The sequence below is a fragment of the Megascapheus bottae genome, chromosome 3, assembly GCF_031878675.1.
Source record: "Megascapheus bottae isolate mThoBot1 chromosome 3, mThoBot2.hap1, whole genome shotgun sequence".
NCBI classification, from domain to species: Eukaryota; Metazoa; Chordata; class Mammalia; order Rodentia; family Geomyidae; genus Megascapheus; species Megascapheus bottae.
In genome coordinates, this window is record NC_143511.1 from 81715379 (window position 1) to 81735867 (window position 20489).

General features: G+C 43.2%; 1 protein-coding gene across 3 annotated transcripts in view; it reads right to left on the reverse strand.

Annotated features, from left to right (window-relative positions):
* Dennd1a (DENN domain containing 1A) overlaps positions 1 to 20489 on the reverse strand; it is a 463593-nt gene that overhangs the window by 41924 nt on the left and 401180 nt on the right. For all 3 annotated transcript variants that reach the window (XM_090330613.1, XM_090330611.1, XM_090330612.1), the window contains exons 16-19: positions 18836 to 18876; positions 16445 to 16516; positions 15241 to 15297; positions 7317 to 7448 (exon numbers count right to left, since the gene is read on the reverse strand). In XM_090330613.1, the coding sequence (XP_090186739.1) occupies positions 7317 to 7448; positions 15241 to 15297; positions 16445 to 16516; positions 18836 to 18876 (302 nt within the window). The remainder of the gene's footprint in view (positions 1 to 7316; positions 7449 to 15240; positions 15298 to 16444; positions 16517 to 18835; positions 18877 to 20489) is intronic.

A 20489-nucleotide genomic window follows, 5' to 3' on the forward strand; every position in this document is an offset into this window, starting at 1 on the left:
GGGGCCAGTGGTGAGCCAAATATTTATTTGTAGGCATGTGTTGTTTAATAACAATAGCAATAATCTGTGATGTGGTATTATCACTCCCAGATGAAAGAGGAGGAAACATTAGCATTAAAATCAGTTACTAAGTTTAGTTAGTGACAGCTTAAATTTAAGCCCAGGGTTGCCTGATTCTAAAATCTGTGCTTTATTTAAGCTATTTCACTGGCATTTGCCTTTTAGTAGTGATATCTGGAAATAGGGACTATGTATGTGTTCTTATTTTTTCTCTGTGTCCCTATGAACACATGTTATATATACACATGTGTATCTAGTATGTATGTATATGTCTTGGGCTATTTGAAAGTAAGTTTCTAGCTGGGCGCAGTGACTCACACCTGTAATCCCAGCTACTCAAGAGGCTGAGATCTGAGGATCGAGGTTCAAAGTCAGCCCAGGTTCTAAAGAGACTCTTATCTCCAATTAATCACTAGAAAACGGGAAGTGGGGCTGTGGCCCAGGGGCAGGGTGGTAGCGTTGAGCTGAAGAGCTCAGGGACAAGGCCCAGGCCCACAGTTCAAACCCTATGACCTACAAAAAAAAAGTTTCTGGTATCATATTTCACTCCTATATACCTTGGCAAGAATCTCCTAAGTACAAACAAAAAATACACTAAAAATGTCTTTACAGACATTTAACTTTAAGTTAAAACAAAACAAAAACAGCTGAGCACAGTGGCTCATGCCTATAATCCTAGCTACTCTGGAGGCTGAGATCTGAGGATCAAGGTACAAAGCCAGCCCGGGCACAAAAGGACCTGAGACTCTTATCTCCAAATAACCTCTAGAAAACTCTAGAAAATGGAAATAGGGCTTGGCTCAAGGGTAGGGCAGTAGCCTTGAGGTGAAGAACTCAGGGACAATGCCCAGGCCCAGGGGTAGGGTGGTAGCCTTAAGCTGAAGAGCTCAGGGATAGTGCCCAGGCTGAGTTCAGAGCCCCATGACACTCCCCCCCCCCAAAAAAAAACCCTCAAAGACCCCTGCTAGTCACTGATGGCTTGCACTTGTAATCCTGGCTACTCAGGAGGCTGAGATCTGAGGTTCATAGTTTGAAGCCAGCCCAGGTAAAAAATCCATGAGGCTCTTATCTCCATTAACCACAAGTCCTAGCCTTGAGGAGAAAAGGACCCAGGCCCTAAGTTCAAGCCTATGACTGATCCAAAACATCTCCCCTAAAAAAAAATCCCCCAAACAAACAAGTCCAAAACAACAACAACAAAAACCCATATAGTTTTTTTAGGGTCCGTTTTGTATTTGTTTATGTATCTTATGTCTTTTACAGGTAAACACAGTTGCTTTATTCCGTGTAATTCAAGAGATGATGGGCCTCTTCCTCCTCTGACTGCTCTCCTCTCCTGAATAGGTATGTGCACCATCCTTGCAAGCAAGGGAAGGAGACCCCAGTCCTCTGCCTGGTTCCTCTCCTTCGGACTTTCTGAACATTTATGACTGACCTCAGGACCTCACATAAACACAAAATAAGACAGGATCTAAGTTCCCATAATACAGAGCTGTTTCTACACTGAAACCAATCCTTATTTATAGAAGGTAAATTTGGAAATAATTTTTGACCACCAATTGAATATTCATATTTCTTCTTCAAATGGACGGAAATAGAAGCATAGCAACATACATAAAATTAACCAACTCGTAGGAAACACAGCAAACACTTAAACACTAATAAGTTGGGGCCTAATTTAAATACCCACAGCAATAACAAGTTCCCAGGATATACTGACCCCTAGCTCCATGCCAGGCCCTGTAAAAGAAGGTGGACTTCTGAAATGTCCATCATCTTGTGAGGAATATATGCACTAAACAACATAAGGTGGAGAAGCGTGTCACGAGCAAAGTCCAGGCGTAGCATAAAATAGCACAGCTCTTCTTAGGGGAGCTAGGAAGATTTATAGAAGGGACCTACTCCAAGATTAGATAGGCAGAGGGTAAAGGGCGTCATAGGGGGAAAGATGGAATCTTTAAAGGAGGCTAGGGGCAAAGGAGTGACATGGCCCCTGGCATATACTTCATGTGGCCCTATGCTAGGTCATGTGAAGAATGCTGGTTAGGAGATTGGCCCAGGGCAGGTGAGCAATTCCAAAGTCTGCACTGAGGCTGTGGCACAGTTGATCCCAGGAGGTGGGATCAAGGGGCTCTAGCAGTGCCATTTGCTGAGATAAGAGATGGAGAAGGTGGAAGGATCGTAGCAGGATGTGTGTGTCCACACTGGAAGCCTGTGCAAAGGCATTGGAGAGTATGGGACACCTGCTGGAGGTGTCTGGGAGGAGCAGCTAAACTGAAGGAAATTATGTGTGACTTCTAAGCTCAATGGACAGAGGGAATTTCTTAGAGCCATGGTGCTATAAGGACATAGGCTTGCTGGGCAGCCTCTTGAGCTTAGCACAAGACTGGAACTGAATGGTCAGAATTGTAAATACCAAAACTTGGCAAGCAAATAGACAATGACATGCCAAGAGCTAGTCCTAGGATGATATCCAAACCTCTCTGTCTTGGAAGTCACAGTAGTGCCTGGTTAGAACTCTGGTTTAACCAGCTCTTGAAACTTTTACACTACAGATATTTAGAAACCTTTGTTCAAATGGGGGAACAGAGGCACCTTTCAATATATAAACTTCGGAATCTGACAGATTGCAAAGTGGGTAATGCCTCTATTTTCAAGCCAATTAGGGAAAATATAGAGGAAATAGTGAAAGGCAAACTGAAGATGATATTCTCCCACCTCCCCCATCAACATAGGCTTCCTGAGAGGGCAGCCTGACCCTGGCCCACAGTGCTGGTAGCCCACACACAGAACTAAAATCCAGTGTTCCTGAGAAGCAGAGGTGCTGCTGCTGGCTTTGGAGCAGGCTTGGGCTACTCTCTCCAGTAAATACTGTCCTAGTAAAGCTGATTTCCTCTTTTGTACAATGGGTAAAAGGCCTTCTTCCTTGCTGGATGCCAGTGGCTTATGCCTATAATCCTAGCTACCAAGTAGGCTGAGATCTGAGGATCTCAGTTCAAAGCCAGCCTGGGCAGGCAAGTCTGCAAGATGCTTATCTCCAATTAACCACCAAAAAGCTAGAAGTGGAGCTGTGACTCAAATGGCAGAGCTCTAGCTTTGAGCAAACAAGATCACGAACAGTGCCAAAGTCCTGTGTTTAAGCCCTAGAACTAGCACATGTGCATGAGTGAAATCTCCCCCCTCCCCCCAGCTTTCTTCCTTACCAGTAGATGGTTAAGATTCAGTTGAAGAATATGAAAGAATCCAGTGACCCAGGCCAGCTGACTAAACATAGGGTGTAGTTTTGATTCGGTGTCACCTCTGCTGACTCCATCAGATTGGATGTATGATACAGCTGCAGGTACCCAGTCCCCGGAGGGGAGGGCACTGCTTCCTCAGCACTTCCTAGGCCCTATAGAGGAGTTCTTTCCATTTCCCATTCCATAGGACAAATGTATGGGACCCTGAGTCTGTTTTACCTTGTTTCCCCACCCGTATTGGAAAGCAGTGAGGTCCTCTCTTTGCATCTGGAAAGGAACTGAGCATGCTCTCTCCTTCCTTCCAGCTCCTTCCTGGCCTGGCGGCTCCTCCACCACTATCCACTTACCCCATGTGGAATAACTCAGCCTTTCAAAGTCTTAGGGGATGCTTTAACAATCATTTAGCCTCAAGTCTAAAGTTCTTTTAGTCTTATTTTTAAAAGCTGGCATTTAAAAATTTCATTTGTTTCTCTTTCCTGGATCTTATTTCTGAATTTGGGGAAAATCGTTTCAAAATGCTTCACCAAACCTAAATATTTTCCAAGGTAAGAACAGGCATTTGCAAGCTACTTGATACCTTTAAACTGTTCAAATAAACCATCCATGATACTGACCACAGAGGCTAACTAAAAATCAGTTATTTTGCTTACTATAAGCTCCAGGTGACATACTGTATATCTACTTTAGCAAACAAATAAGTGGTAATGAGTATGGCTTGTTGATAAAATCTCTTTTAATAAAGGGTCCAACATGAGACTATGTAGAGTGGTCCTGGGCGGTGGGGAGACGTTGCCTCTGTGGGTCCTCAGAACACTCTGGGCTCACCACTCTCATTGCCCTGGGTCTGTCTCCATCATGCCCTACGAGGGTGAAGACAGAAGACTTACTCATCTTATACATTGTGCATAGGCTAAGAAATGTATAATCAAATGGAGGGGTGGTCCTAGTTTGGAAGGAGACACTGAAGCAGAAGTCATGAGAGCACCTTTTCTTTCTAGTAGTGATTACCCTGGCCTAGGTACTAAGCTCCCTCCTGGCCAGTCCTCCCTACAGAGTCTCAACCGATGCCCCGTACTGGGTAGCTAAGGGTTCTCTGCTTTTTCTTTTTCTTATTTATTCATATTTTTGTAGCTAAGTGTTCTTAAAGAATGAAACCCCCAGAAATAGAAACCTCAGGTGAAGGTATTTCTGAGGGTAGCACACAGGATCTGGCTAAGTACACTATTTTCTGGGACATACCAGCTTTAATAGATCTCTGGAATAGCAAATGTCTACTTGAGCAGGGAACCAGCATAGGTTCCAGGTGTGACTGTCCTGGGCTCCCATGCTGGTGACAGGGGCCTGGACAAGTCCTTGCAGGACTGAGCTCTGAGGTCTGAGTTCTAGCTCTGGGCCTACAGAAGAGGACTAATGATCCCTTTTCTCAGAGGTCTATGGAAGAGATGACAGATTTTTTTGGGAGGGAGAGGGAGCTATTCTTTCTCCAAAGACAGTAAGGATCACTAGGGTTGCATAAATAGCTTTGAACATTAAAAAAATTTTTATATGCTTAGAAAGAAACTGCGCTTAGATGTTAAACCTGTGATTTTTACCAATTGCTTATGAAAAGGCTAACGATGGTATGTGTGGCAGGTTTGAATCTGTTTAAAGAAAAGCAAGTAACCAAAAATAGTTCACGTGGTAGGAGAGTATGGCAAATATTTCTGAACTGGAACTCAAAGCTCTATTGTTTAGGAAGACTACCAAGTCTCTAAAACTCACACCCGCCCACCATGGTAGGCTCCCCCTGCTGTGACCAGTGGCCTATCAAACTTGGTGCCTGGGGAAAGGCTGAAGGACAACCTACCACACAAGGGGCAAAGCTGGAAAGAGTTAAAAGAAAGGGGTCTGTGCTTTCCTGCCCATCCCCCCACAGCTAATCTGTCACCTAATGAAGAGGCCGGCACAAGTGAGCTAGCTGGCAGTTCACTTACAGCAAACTGATTAAGAATGTTCAACCAACAGCAGACTGTAGACCTTTCCAGAGAAAATAAATAGAGTGTAGACTGTATGCAAATGTGTTTGTCACTTTGACAGCACGTCTCAATTAAGGCATCTCTCGGCTGTGGGTAGGATCTGTGGTTGCAGCTGGAAGGGAGAGCCCGCTGCATGGCTGATACTAGGGGCTTGACCTTAATCCGCATGCATGCATTAAAAAAAAATCCTGCCTTCTTGTACACTTGCATAATGCTGGCAGCCACGTGAGGGAAGTGACAAACGGGGTGGGGGGAAAAAGCCACTTTCATCCTCTCCAGTTTGCAGACCTGTGAAGGCACAGACAGCTCTTATTTCAACAGAGTTTGGGGTGGCTTTTTTAATTGTTTATCCCCCACCCGCATGTGCACACATACACTTTTATTCTGCATTTAACTGGGAATGACATTAAAGCATCTCTCCTTCTTGCTGAAATGGAAAGAAGGTCTTTCTCCATTTCAAATAGGGCCTCCTTTTTTTGTGTGTGTTTCGAAAAATGGAATGTTTAACACCATGAAATCCCTCTCCCCCGCCCCCTCTTTCTCTGTAATGGGCTCCAAACTCCAGCGAGGGGCTCCTTTCATGGGCAGGTTCGTGTGTGCAGGAATGAGGACAAAGGAAAGCAGGAAGCTGACTCTGGAATGCCATGCTGGTGACAGCCAGGGTTGTGCTTTCAGCAAAAGCAGCCAGGAACAGGGGTGTGGATTTCTCCAACAGGGCCTAAGCCAGGGAGGAAGCGGCTTCTCGGGGGTGAGGATACCAGTTCGGTTTGAAGATGATCATTAACCAAACGAGTACCACCCTGCTCACACTTCTTTCTTGTGCTACATTTCAGTTTCTACAACATCCCTTTCAAGTGTAAAATCAGAAAAGAAAAGAAAAGGGGGCGATTTTCCCCAAGTTATAGATGTATGAACATATTATCTGAAAAGATTAGAGAAAGATGATTCTCATGTTTTGATCAAGTCACATCTTACAATAATAACCCACTGCAACAATTTCATCCGTTCACTTCTAAACAGTTCAATGTCTGCAACATAGTAGGCACTTGATAAGTCTGTCAAAACCAGAAATTTTCTGTACGATGTATGATTCTCAGTCATTTATGGGGTTGAAATGGCAATCATATTTGAAGTGAAAATCATTTAATCATTCCTCATTGATAAATGATTAGAAAATCAGGTGATTCAAAGAGAAATAACTCTGTAAGAACTAGCAAGTGCACAAGGCTCTGGGTTTGATTCCCAATACAGCTAAAACCAAAACCTGAACCAAGAAAAAAAACTTGATTTGTACAGGTATATAAACCTAGAAAAAGTATGATTTTGATAACAGAGGACATGACTGATAAGAAGGAAGAGTATATAACCTTTTTAACCCAAGATTTAACCACAATACAAATTTTAGTTTCTCTACTGAGTATAACGTGTTACTTAAGGGGTGGGGAAACCCCCACAGTACAGACAATTTCTCAAGTGCTGAGGTCTTTTCAAAGAGTTGGGCAAGAACTGGATGTACAGAACCACAGCCAGGGTGTTTACTCTGAGAAGCACGACTCTGGATATTGATTTTCAGGAAGTATATTAATAAAGAACTCCTAATTGATTTTTTTTAAAGTAAGACTTTGCCTGTTGCCTTTTACTTGAAGGTGCAAAGAAGGGCCTGGGATGCTAAAGTGTTCTAATGAGATGCTTAGCTAACAGGCACCTTAAAGGCAGTGTCTGGGAGTGAGGGTGGCAGCAGCTACATTTAATCACTCCATTCAACAGAGGAGCTAGTTGATGACCAGAGCAATACTGTCTCCTGAAATGTTTGAAAATCATCTTCTAAACATGTTTGCACCACGTACACACTTGACGACGTGAAAAACTCTATGGAGCTGCTTTGCCAAGGAAGGCTAGAATGAGAACTTGTCTGCTGCATGTGCTACAGCTTCTGTTACAGACAAAACAACTGCTGCCCCCACCCCCGCACTCAAAACTCATACGGGCCCAGGGCACACACCTGCCCGAAGTGGACTGTGATTGGCCTCCGATCTTCTCGAAGCTTGGGGTCCTTGGCTTCCACCAGTGGGGAGGGTGTGGTCCTGGGCAGTGACTCTTCTGTAGTGGGGGCACAGCCATTCTCTGTGATATCCTGTAGGAAGGATGATGGTTTTAGGATTGATATTGGGGGGCAACATCAATGTCCCCCACAACTCATAACCCCCCAGCCAAGGACCTTCCTCCTGGGACATTCTTAGCCTGCCCTCTTGGGAGAAACAGGAGTAATGGCAGTTAACTTGGTCCTTGGACTTTCAAGGACCAGAGAAGCCAATATATAAAGGTACTATAATAACTTACAAGAGTGAAAAAAAGAATCTTCATATTATCATTTCATATAACTATTTTCATTTTACATATTCACTTTGTCTATATGCAGACATTTAAAATTTACTTGCAATCATAGCTCATGCATAATCTGTTTTTTTCCAATGTAAGCATCACCATGGAGCTAGTCATTAGAATAATAATTTTAATAGATGCATAATATTTTTGAGCAGACATGAAATTTAATGAATAATCCCATTACTATTGGGTTTTTATTTCTATCTTTTAACTTTCTACATATATATTATTAGTCTTTTAAAATTATTTCTATAGAAATCCTTAGGAATGAAATTACTAGGTCAAAAGATAAAAACACTTTTTATGGCTTTATATTCATTCTACCAAATTGCTTTCCAATTTACACCAACTACCTACAGTAGATGCACTACAGTTTCACAGTACTTGTTAGTCTCATCATTTAAAAAATGTATCGCTAATTTAATAGGTGAAAAATCAGACCTCATTGTTGTTTTAATTTGCATCACTTTGATTATTTGTGAGTGTGGACATTTTCCTACATTTGTTTGCTGATGAGGTTACTGTCTGTGAACATCGGTGCTCACGTCCCCTCTTTTCTACCCCCTCACAGTTTCTGAATTCCAGGTCAAGGAATCTTGGCTTGGAAAAAATTTGGGGAACCCAAAGACATATTCTTAAATAAAAAAAAACTTATATTCACTTGCGCATCTCATTCATGAATCAAATTATAAGGAAAAGAAAACCCTAAGGTGCCAACTGACTCCGGTCACTAGCCCTAGCAGCTGAGCTACACTAGGGTTGTTTAGGACATGTTCGTGGTCACTGGTGCCATGAGCAGAGCATATTTTATTCAGGTCAACTCTTTACTAGTTAAGACCAAGAGTAAATATTATAAACAATGCTTAATCATTCTCACCATGTAGGAATAACTCACATTCTGAATTCAATAGCAAATGAAATTTCTAATGCCTTTCATTGTATGAACAAAAGTACATTTGGCCAACAGAATATATGACCTTAATATCCATTAAATTTTTTACAATAGGACAGTTTTGATAACTGGTCATTTTCAACTTCTCAGATGACTAGAAACAGTGGTGGCAGCCCATAAGGGTAAGTGGCTATGTACTGAGTAACTGTGTATTAAAGGGGCAATCTGTAGAAAATCTCAGAGTCTCAGGTTCCTTATCTGTACAATGGGAAGATGGTACTTGTGAGGATTAATGGAAATAAGTTAACTGCAATACAGGTGAACAGAATATTATTAGCTACTCTAGAAACAATAGCAATCACATTCTCCTATATATATACATATATATATGCATGTATATATGCATGTATATATATATATATATATATATATATATTTGACCTCACAGATCCAGCTGCCTGTAGAGGCCAGCCTTGAGAAGTCTCTCTGCTTGGGACATGACATAGGGGATGGATGACCTCCTTACTTTACAGGGAGGGCTTGGTCCACATCACATCAGTCAGGTTCAGCCAGGCTAAGACTCAATGATGAAAGAGGCTGCTGACAGTCAATTAGAAATGGTTTGTTTGGAAAGGGGCTGCTCAAGGGCGATCAGGTCAAGTGGAACAAAGAGGAGAATGGCTCCTTGTGTGCCAGAAAGCAACAAAGGGCAAAAAGGGCATTTTGGATCCAGGTTAGGGGAACCTAGAGGATTAACACAGAGTTTTAATAAGGCAAAACAATAAAAAAACCACTTCTGCTTCAGGAAAAAATATTGTACAGTTCGTGTGTATGGCTGAAAAAAATGGTGACTGCAAAGCTATTTGATAATAGGTTTGGGGAAAATTACCTTAATCTAACCTATCTTCCTAGTTTTATTTGTATCACTGCCTAGCTGCCTGTTCTCATTCACCCAATGTCTCTGCAACTATTTCTTTCTTTTTATAACAGGGAGGCTACCCCTGGCTTGGCAAACCTCCAAGCCACTGGAAGAATGGGTTAAATGAGATATGAGAAAGCTTTGAAAAACATCCCAGCACTGTGCAAAGGGAATGCTGGATCCTCGCCTCCTGCAAAGGGCAGAAAGCTTCTGTATATAGAGTGCCTGCCCCTGGCAGGAACTTTTCCCAACCTTTGACCTCCATTCTCACACTTTGTTCTCACAACGATTACATGGCAAACAGTGAAGAAATAAGGGCTAAGAGAGGGTAAATTATGTAAGGTCATAAAGCTAGAAAGTGGAGGAATCTAGAACTATTGGCTCTTGGCATTTAAACCCCAAAAAGGGACCAGAGTCCTAAATTGAGGGGGCCTTACCCCATCATCTGGAAGAGGATGCGTGCTTTGTCACAGGCTTCTGTGCCATTTACCTGGCTCTCCTACAGACTATGAGTTTTCGGGGGTCTGGGTTCTCTTGAATCAAACACATGCTTTCCAATAAATCTTTGTAAATTCGAGCTGAACATTTGGAAGGCAAATGTATCCAATATACAAATGTGCTTGATTATCAAAAAGCCACATTCACTTTATGTAGCTAGACTATTCAGAGATGCAAGAGATTTCTAACCAAGTCCTGTGGTTCATCCCACCCATCTTTGATCTTTCAATTTATTCACCATTCCCTCTAGTGGGGAAGGACAGCAGATTCCTCTCAGGATACCATAGGAAACAGAGCACAACACGGGGCCAGAAAGCCACAGGAACAGTGTTCCTCTGTATCGACTGGCAGAGATCTTACACATAGTTAAGAAGTCAGTTCTCACAACTCTGAAATCCCTTATTAAAGATACAATAGCCTCAAAACTAACAGAGACATCAGCCAAGGACCTGGGAAAGGGTGTCCTGGTACCCTTCTGGTGAGTATGCAAACCAGCAATTTACATGTAAAACACAAAATGATGCCCCTTGCGTCATTAAAAATGAAAAAAAAAATACTTTTGGCAAAATCTTGCCTATAGGTAGAAAACACTGGAACTAATTTAGGTGTCTGATAATGTGATGTATTAAATATAACATTTTATGTGATGGCCCATATATACAATGTGGAAGAAACATTTAGTGGCCTGGAAAATGTTCAGGATATACTATATGAAAATTCAGACTATCAAAAGGGATTCTTTTGCTGGGTGCTGGTGGCTCATGCCTCTAATCCTAGCTACTCAGGAGGCTGAGATCTGAGGATTGTGGTTCAAAGCCAGCCTGGGCATGAAAAGTCCATGAGACTCCAATTAACCATCAGAAAACCAGAAGTGGCGCTGAGGCTCAAGTGGTAGAGTGCTAGCCTTAAGTTGAAGAGCCCAGGGACAGCACCCAGGCCCAGAGATCAAGCCCTATGACCGATACAAAAAGGGATTATTTTATGTTTAGTTCTCTTATTTGTTGAATTTTCCCCGATGTTTTGTTTTCAAAAATTGACCTTCTAAATGTCATTTTTCAAAAGCAAAAACAAGAGTATGCTGTAAGGGGTAAGATGATTCTTTCTTTCGTGAAGGGTCATACAGGAGGCACATAGGACAGAGCCACAGATCAGAGGCCACTGCAGGTGGCAAATTCTTCCCAGGATCCTGGAGGCTCGAAGTATTGGGGCTCTTCCAGTCCTCCTCCCTCTGCAGAGCAAAGGAGGCAGAAAATATTGCCATTTTATCACCTTCCCTGAGTATTTACTGGAATAAAAAATCCTGCCACAGCTCAACTCTACCTCTCCATGGAGAAGACAGGCACAGCAAGCTCAAGCAAGGCAGGGAGGCAGGAACCAAGTTTGGGGAGGCAGGGATACAGAGGGGGCTGGGCATGGTGTTGGGAGAGCTAGGTCAGGCTTTCTGAGGCAGAGACCTAGAAAAAGCAGCCTGCCTAGAAGCAGGTCAGCAAGGTCAGAAAGGGTTTTTTTTTTTTTAAGCAAGGGAATGGCTGGTCAGAGCTGTGGTCTTGGGAAGTTCCACAGTGTGGCTGTTCTAGATGTGGGGCATGTGTAAACATACAGAATAAAAATTCATTTATAGAGTGGCTTCTCACCATCGCTATTTAAACACATCACCTCCTTGAATCCTTGACAATCCAGTAAAAATCTGTGTTTCCTCTTCTTTATGGATGAGGAAGACTAGGTTTGAGAGGTCTAGTAACTTGCCCAGGGCCATATAGGTAAGGTCCTACACAACCAATGCTGAACTCAGCTCATTTGCTTCAGAAGCCCGAACACCAGATCCCTATGAAGAGGAGTTTAAAAGGCTCCCACGAGTGTGAACACTTCTCAGTCTCTGGCAGGGAACTACCTATCTCCACTCTGAGATCCATGCAATGTCTTTCATTTCCCAGCTTACCTCCTACCACAGCAAATGTAAATTAAATGATGAATATTGATATCAAACTAGTAGCCAAAGTTGGAGAGTCTGTGATTGAGGCTGCCGCATATTTTAATGTGTCTGGAGACAGGGAGCTGACAGTTGTGTGAAAAGGTGTGAAAATGTCTGTTCTACAAGAGTCTACCTGGCTTTCCCTTTGCTCACTCTCTTCAATGCACTTGGAAATGTTTGGCCAAAAACGAAAGCCAACTGTGAATTTGTTCCTTTCAATCACAGACACTCTAAACAAGCTTGCTTTGTTTTTTTAAAGATCAAAGACTTAGAAACTTTACAAAGGGTTAGGAAATGGGTGTCTGGTTGACATATTTTAATAAATAAAGGAAAGGGATAAAAACTTCAGGCATTCCTCAAGGGCACAAAATAACATCCTTATATAAGTATCTGAATGTTAGGTTAGGAGGAAGTCTGTGTAGCCACTGCTTTTAAACCAGGGTATTCTTGTGCCAGCCTGGCAGAGCAGTAGTGGAATTTGCAATTTGCTGGCATTCTTCTGCAGGTCACGCCTAACAGGGACATGACCAGGTATGTGCCACCACCTCCTCTGGGAAGTGTCAGCTGGGTAGCATGCTTGCCATTTCTTCTTCCTAATTTTGAGCAAGTCAGACTTCAAAGGAGCACAGACTATAGAAGAACTTGACCACTTTGCTCAATTTACCCAGAGAAATATGTTCTCCATCTTTCTTTTTTTTTGTTGCTGGCTGCAGCAGAGCAGATGGAATAAAGCCACACTATAGGATCTATGAACAATTATTTGCCAATGGTCACACAGATATCCTGAAAGCTCCTCTTTCAGAGGCTTTGAAAATCGGCAGCACAAATGAACAAGGGACAGAGAAGGGCCCTGCTCAGTCATATTAGAGATGGACCCTCCATACACCGTGACGACCTCTCTGCAGGTCGGTCCCACATTTTCTATTTGCAATTCAAACCCAAGGCAAGAGCAAAGAGGGCAAGATTGGGTTCTTGATTATATCTGCGAGGTCATCATTGCTATGCAGAGTTAGAGGAGGCCAGGTGGCAACCCAGTACATTTGAAAATTGGATCTTTGTTGGGAGCTGCTTCAATTTCATAGCAGAAACCAAACTTGAGATGTCTGTATTAGATATGTTTAGGGAGGCACATAGATAGGTTCTATGTAGAGGGGAGGGGGCAGGAGGGTAGAGAGACAGGAAAAAAAAAAGCCAAGGAAATATTTTCCACTGCAGTGAGAGAGGTCAGGTGAAGCCAAATCCTAAATTAGCTCAAGAAAAGGAGCAGAGAGTGCCTGAGACCCAGGGCCTGAATGTACTGAACAATGCTAGAGTTTCAATTACAAAATAGCTCTTCCAAGAACAACTGCAAAATATCATGTCTGTGGAAATCTGTAAGACCGAAGGGGGGAAAAGTGAAAATTGAAAAGGGTGCACTAATAGATCTGTCAACAGTCCAATGGTGACAAGCCACATTTCTATAAAATGCCTTCACCGTTAGTGTCACCTGAAATGTACTGACACTTTCTATAGAACATTAGCTCATGAAACTATTCTTGAAGAGACTGGCAGGGGGAAGAAGAAGGGAGGGGGAAATCAGCTTTAGATATGATTAAGAAAGGGAAAAGGAGGTGATGTGGAAGGAACTTGATCTAGATTGCTTAAATGAACTTGAAGTTCACACATTAAGAAGGCTGCGTTCGATGGTCGTGGGGCAAGGACAGGTATTGTAGAGCAGGAATTTTTTCTGTTGGCTAGAGGTTTATGTGCTTGAGCAGGACAGTGAAAAGATGTCTCTAGTTTCCTGTATGGTGAGGAGATTCCTATCTTTGCTTACTGGAGGTCAACCAAAGCCTGGATAGCAAGGAGGGAAAAGCCTCCTTCCTGCAGCTCAGTATCCGCAATCCAATTCAACTACATGTGATTGGGACTGAAGATAAAAAGGGATCTTTAGCCACTCAACACCCAAGTAAAAGAATTCCACCTGGTAGCCTCTGGCAATGTGTAACAGACTGTAGTTGCAGGCAGCCTGGATTTACGTTATAGGATGATGTGCATCCGAGCTGTTAAGAACTCGCTGTTGGCTGAAACTAGGAATTTAAGTGCTTAGTCAGAGCAAATTATTTTCCAATTAAAAGGAAGGAATCAATTCCTTCGACCCATTTCAAGTTAATTAGAGGTCTTTTCTGACTTCATAAAATTGAAACAGCTTTCATTTTTTTTTTTAACTGCCAAGATAGACAAAGAGCCTTATTAGAGTGGTACATTGGGGGTGTGAGGATAATGAAGCAAGTGATCCTAGACATTTTTGGAAAACAAAACACTTGTTTAGGAAGGCAGTGCCAAGTATGTAGTGGTTAGTGCTCTGCTGGTGGAAGTCGGCAGATCTGGAATCTAATCCTGCCTGTGCCAGGCTTACACAGTATGCCCTTGAGCAAATTGCTTCACCTCTGAACCACAGTCTCTTTACTCATGAAATGAGAATAACACCACAGGGTTGTTCTAAGGATTAAACATGAACACTCCTAGCCTGGACTATCCCTAACAAGTACTTACCAAGGGGTGGCAGCAGCAATAACTGTGATTATGTTGGAAAAGCATCAAAAAGCCTTGTCTGTTGAATAACCTCACTATATACTCCAGACTCAGGCTGGGGGGGAGCTCAGTCAGGATACAGCCAGCGTGACCTCAGACAACTTTTCAAATGGTCTACGGAAACAATCAGGGGCCTCTGTTTCCCTGTACAGAGTCTTCAACATAATCTGCTGGGCCTCTCCTGTCTAATGGGCATGGTGGGAAAGCTAAACCATCCTCTTCTTGCCATCCTTTGTGCATATCTGCCTGGGGCTCATATGCCTGCTGGGACCATCATGATCTGACCCTGGAGATGCTTCTTGGCTTGCGTTCTGAATGGCCCCTGGGGTTAAGGATGGCAGCAGGAAGAGGATGGTGTATGGAAAGAGGGACCAAGCCAGTTTTCCCCGACACCTGTAAACCCCAGGCCTGGTGGGGAAGGGAAGGGAAGGGACAGACCAACAGTGGTAACTGTGAACTTTCTTGCCTTTGTAGGTTTAAGCCAGAGTCTTAATGTTATTTGAAGACAGTTTTTTGTCTGTGAATATTTATAACAGTGTGAAAACCCCCGGACAGCTGGTAATGCATTTTGAAGTGTGCTAACAACACTGTATCAAACAGCCCTCTATTGATCACATCCTACTTTTTTTTGTGGCCACGCATTTCATACATGGTGCTTATACATTTTGAATAAGAACTTCAAGTACCTTTTGCTTCAAGCGGTTTTTCACCTCTTTTATTCCCATTTTTGCATGATCTTTTGCCTGCATGAAAAATTAATTTAAGTTAAGATTCCCTTTCTGTTTCCAGCAGGGACTACGCTTGATTTCAGTCTGTGGCGAATCACCTTCTCTGATTACTAGAAAAGAAGGAAAAATGGGATCATCAAGTCGAAAACATAATGGCTATGAAAACAAATACAATGGTAAAAGGTTAAAAAAAATCCCTTAAAGGAGCTATAGAGATTTTATTTTCTGCATTTTGATGGCAGAGATGTTTTTTTTTTCTTTTCCTTCGCAAGTCCTTCTTCTGCTCTGTATAATTATTTATCTCGGCAGTCTGGTGACAGCTACCACAAAGAGTCAAACAGCAGCTTTCCGGCTGCAAGATTCAGAATATCTATTACACTTCACTGGGGCAGGGCCTCAGGATCAATTTTCTGGCTGGGCTGAAGGGCTGACATGGACTTCACTGTTTTGATAATGCTATTTTCTAAGTCTCATTTCAGTGGACATCATGGTTTTTATTTAATGTCATTTACGACCTGTGTGACTCTGTTGGCAGCCACCCACCCTATCATAATAACTATAGTTAAAGCTTAGAAAGGACTAACACAATTAAAAATGAAAAATTAAACAAATCATTCCACTTCAGTGGCTCAGGGTCACATTAACAAGCAAGAGAAATCACAAGAACAAATACTTGAGGCATGCAAAAGATGGAGCACCAGCAATGGATGGAATCTCCTACTTTCACTGTGCCATGAACATAGTCTCCTACAGATGTGATGGGAGAGGAAGAAGAATTTGCTTACACTGTGCACATTCTTCATTAACCTACAAAGGAGCTGTTCCATTTGACACAGTAATGGGGACACACCCAGGAAGGGTTTGTTGTCAGATACTTCCAGACTGTAGCTCTGCCCTGAAGTTTTTACCACTTAGGCTATTTGTAAAAGCCAAAGGTAAAAGCTTCCCATGTCTCTACTGCAGTGTCTGTTGAAACACTTTTGGATATACTTTAAGTCCAAAATGCCTGGTCACAAAACACCAATGCAACATATTTCTCAGAGCAAGGAAACCAAGGGGAAATAGTGTGAGAGCCTTCAAGTCACCTCTGCAGGTATGCCTAGGTTTCTGCTCACACTAAGGAACAGATTTCTTTGGATCCTGAGAAAGGACCCATACTTACGAACTTATAGACTGTCTTCATAGCTGGGTTTGCTTTTGTTTTCACAGTATTCAGAATCGCGCCACTTCCTTTCTATAATAAAAAATGTCAATCATCAATAAGAGCTGAAGCTAGAGTAGGCCAACACCAACAAAGACCTCTTCTCTTTAATCAAGTTGGGCAACATTTCAAGAGTATTGATGTAAGGGGAAACACAAGCCCAGATGGGTACTGATCTGCAGCAGTACAGCTGGGGATATGGCACACTCACTTGGGCATGTATGTGCTTGTGTGCTCACATATGTGTGTGGGGGGGGCATGTGTGTGGACTGGAGATGATGAGTGTGGAGCTTCTAGGTTCAATGTTCTGTTTGGTGTCTGTCTCAGGCTGTCCGAGGTGAGAGCTTTCCCATAGTCGTTAGTGATTTTCTAAAATAAAAGTCTAGTTACAATAGACAAGTGTCCGGATATGTTTTATATCTGGGGATTCTAATTGATATCAAGCTAGGGAAAAAATGGGGTCCTAATCAAGCAGGGTCATCTGAAAATATGCGCTCTTTCTTCATCTGGGTTTTCCTTGTTTAAAAATCTCTCTGGTAAGCTGCTTTCCTTAATATCTGAATTCTAAGAAAAGAAGTATAAATGACCACAACAGGCATGGCTGTAGCAGACAGATTAAACACACCAAATCTTGATTGCTTTCCTGAGGGAGCAGGAGGAAGGTGTGAGGAAGGTTTTCCAATACCTAAGGGGGCAGTGAAGGGAGCTGAAGTGGGCAGGCCTGTTCTAGAGCTGTCTGTAAGCCTGGGCTTCAGTCTCATCCCTACAGGCTGTTATGAGAGCTCTTGTGTTAGGATCTGAGGGCCCTGTGCCAAGAGAGGCCTGGATTCTGTCTTCAGAGACCTCCAGTGGAGTTTGGGGGAAGGAGGGAACCAGGGTAAATAGTGGCACATTGGGGGGTGAACTGTAATGGCTGTACACAGGGAACATGGAGACAAGGACAATCAGGCAAGGCCTGAGAGCAAAAATTATCTGACCTGGACCATGAAGGAGAGGTTGGTGTCAGGGACAGAGAAGAAAATTCTTGCCACAAGCAGTAACATATAAAAGAGCACAAAGGCCAGATGTGCTCTGGGAGGAACAAATGGTTACTGTCCCGGGTAAACTGCATCATGGGAGAGGCAGAAGTAAGCCTGGGAGACCCAACATGGTAGTGGTGAAGAGCCTGGAATGGCAGGGTAAGGACTGTATGCTCTGCAGTGCTTTTAATCAAATGTGTCACATAATCAGATCTGCAGTGGCTTGGGAAATTCATTCATTCAATTTCAATAGAGAAAGACTGGAACCAGTGGGTTGATAACCAAATAAGAGACAGTAATATAATTTTACTGGCTGTAACTTTTAGCACAGTTTTCGGTAAATGCTCACATTAAAAATTTTGAACTTAAACTAAAAACATTACAATCTGACCTAGAAACTATTCTACGCTGTAGACAATAGGAAATTTTCACCCACTCATTTATTCCATACTGCCTTCCAAAATTACTCAGAATCCTGTTTAAATGGTCCTTTGGAGTAGTGAAACTCCCTTTATCAATCAATCAACAGGTCCTTATTGCTTGCTTCTGATTTGCCAAGTGTTGTGTTTGGCCATCCAAGAAGAACAAAGGAAGTCTTTCAGGGATTGCTGCTTACTCTCGGCCAACTGCAGACACTTCCAAGGGACCTGCCTTGGCAGCAGTGCACTTGGCCCTGGAGCGGGGGAGAACACTTATCACATTATGTTGGTGTTGCCTGTTTACGTGCCTGCCTTCCAAACAAGCGGGGAGCACCCCAGGGCAAGGCCTGTCCCACTGAATCCCCAGTACCCAGCTGGTACCTAGCACATAGTAGGCCTCAGTGATAAACAGATGGGTAGGTATGGCAAGAAATTGAATTCTTTAGAGTCTACAGAAGTCGTAAGTACCAGGCTGCCAATTCAACAAGAAACTTCACATCAACAGTGAGGAGACTTAAAAAATAAAACAAAACTCTCAGGGATGTGTTCTCCATCTTCCCATGAGCCTTAAAAATATTGAAGGGCAGTAAGAGAGATACACTTTTGGTTTCCCTGTGATCATGACAATCATACTAGCACTGGAAGGATGACAGCATTCCAGGCAATAGGCCTTGGCTGGCAGGAAGAGAGGGACACCTCTCAGGTCTCCTTTCCTCTGCCAAGGAGGCCTTGCACAGCCCTATCCTTGCAGTTTCTGCCGGAAGGAAGATGGCCCAGCTTTGAGACAAAGGCATCTTCAGCTGAGGGAATAGAGGATTCTGGACCTTGAGGCAGCCTTGTAAGTGGCCAGGGAGATCAGAGGGCTACCAGGAGCCCATGAAGGAGGATGGTGGCTCTGAATGGGATACACTTACCCTGACCGTGGAGAGCCATTGATGGTAGAGTTTATCACTACCTAGGGAAAGAGAAGCCAAGAGAATCTGTAATTTAAGGAGCTTTTTTAAATTCCCTCAGGATGTAGGACATTCACAATCCTGCCTCTCCATCCTGTGCTACCATTCTGCTCAGCATTCCTCTCTAACCACAGGACATATCTAGGGTTCCCCAACAAGCAATCTCTCCAACTTCTAGGTCCTTACCTACACTGTTTTTTTGTGTGGCCACCAATCTGTAGCCTCTCTGCCTAGTGAATTTAACAGCCAACTGAAAGGACATTTCCTCTGAAAGCTTCTTCCTAAGCACAGGCAATATAGTCTCTGGTACTCTGTGAGTCACTAGAGCTGGATATTCCCATGTAAAGACTGTTGGACTCAAACTTGGCCTCAAGGAGGCATTGTGCAGAGCTCTGTTCATTTTATCCAGTGGGTTAGAGAGGTCCCAGCAGGAGACAGCTCTTCTTGAAGCTTGGAACAACTGAAGGTCATTTTGCAACACATAAAGCACAGTTTTCTCCAGGAAGAAAGTTCCTCACTGTGGTCCGAACCCTGTTCCACCAGGAAGCTCTCACAGGATGGAGTGAGAACCAACAGCCCTATACCAACTGGAAAAAACAAAAACAAAAACCGAAAAACCTGGATTCCTCTTCCTTTTTTGTACGGGTGTAGTTTTTGTCTTTCATTATATGTCTCTACCTCACTAGCAGCTCATGTGTAGAACTGGGTCCTCCTCGGTTTACACAGCTTTGGACATAGAGGTACTCAGGAAATGCTTTTTGACCATTAGCCACTGTCTGAAGACAGTATTAGTTATTGCGTTCCATGCAGCATGGGCTGCAGGGCCTGGAACACTCACAGGTGGAACTCACACTGGCTTTGAACTGGTTAGAAGATGAGAGGTCCAGACCAGACATGCTCAGTAATAAGAGGGGTTGATGGCGTAAGTATTATTATTATTATGCACCCGAAGAATGAAACTACAAATACTGTCATCTTTACTGTCAAAGGCAGTAAAGGGATCTGGAAGGAAGGTCAGGTTGGAATTTAGGAAGTACTATCAGCCACTAACACTTCCCTGGGCCTCAAAGGCCTCTTCTGAAAAATGAGATTCCCCAGTTCTAAAGCACTAAGCAATAATTCTCAGGGTTTTTTTTTTTGGGGGGGGGGGTTGGTTCATGCGGCTTGAACTTGCCTGGGTGCTGTCTCTGAACTCTTCAGCTCAAGGCTACCACCCTACCCTTAAGCCAACCCTCACTTCCCATGGGGCTTAATTGGAGATAAAAGAGTCTCAGGTCCTTTTGTGCCCAGGCTGGCTCTGAACCTTGATCCTCAGATCTCAGCCTCCTGAGTAGCTAGGATTACAGGCGTGAGCCGCTATGCCTGGCAATTCTCACAGTTCTTAACATATATATATATTTACTTTCTGAGATGGGTCTATGTTGACTAGACTGGTCTTGAACTTCTAGGCTCCAGTGATTCTCCTGCCTCAGCCTCCCAAGTGCTGGGACTCAAGGTGTGTGTCACTGCACTCAGCTCCACATTCACATTGTAAAGAAACATTTACCAAGCCCTAACTCTGTGCCATGAACTGTCCTGGGCAAAACGTCCTGCAAATGGTGACTTGATCTCGGCA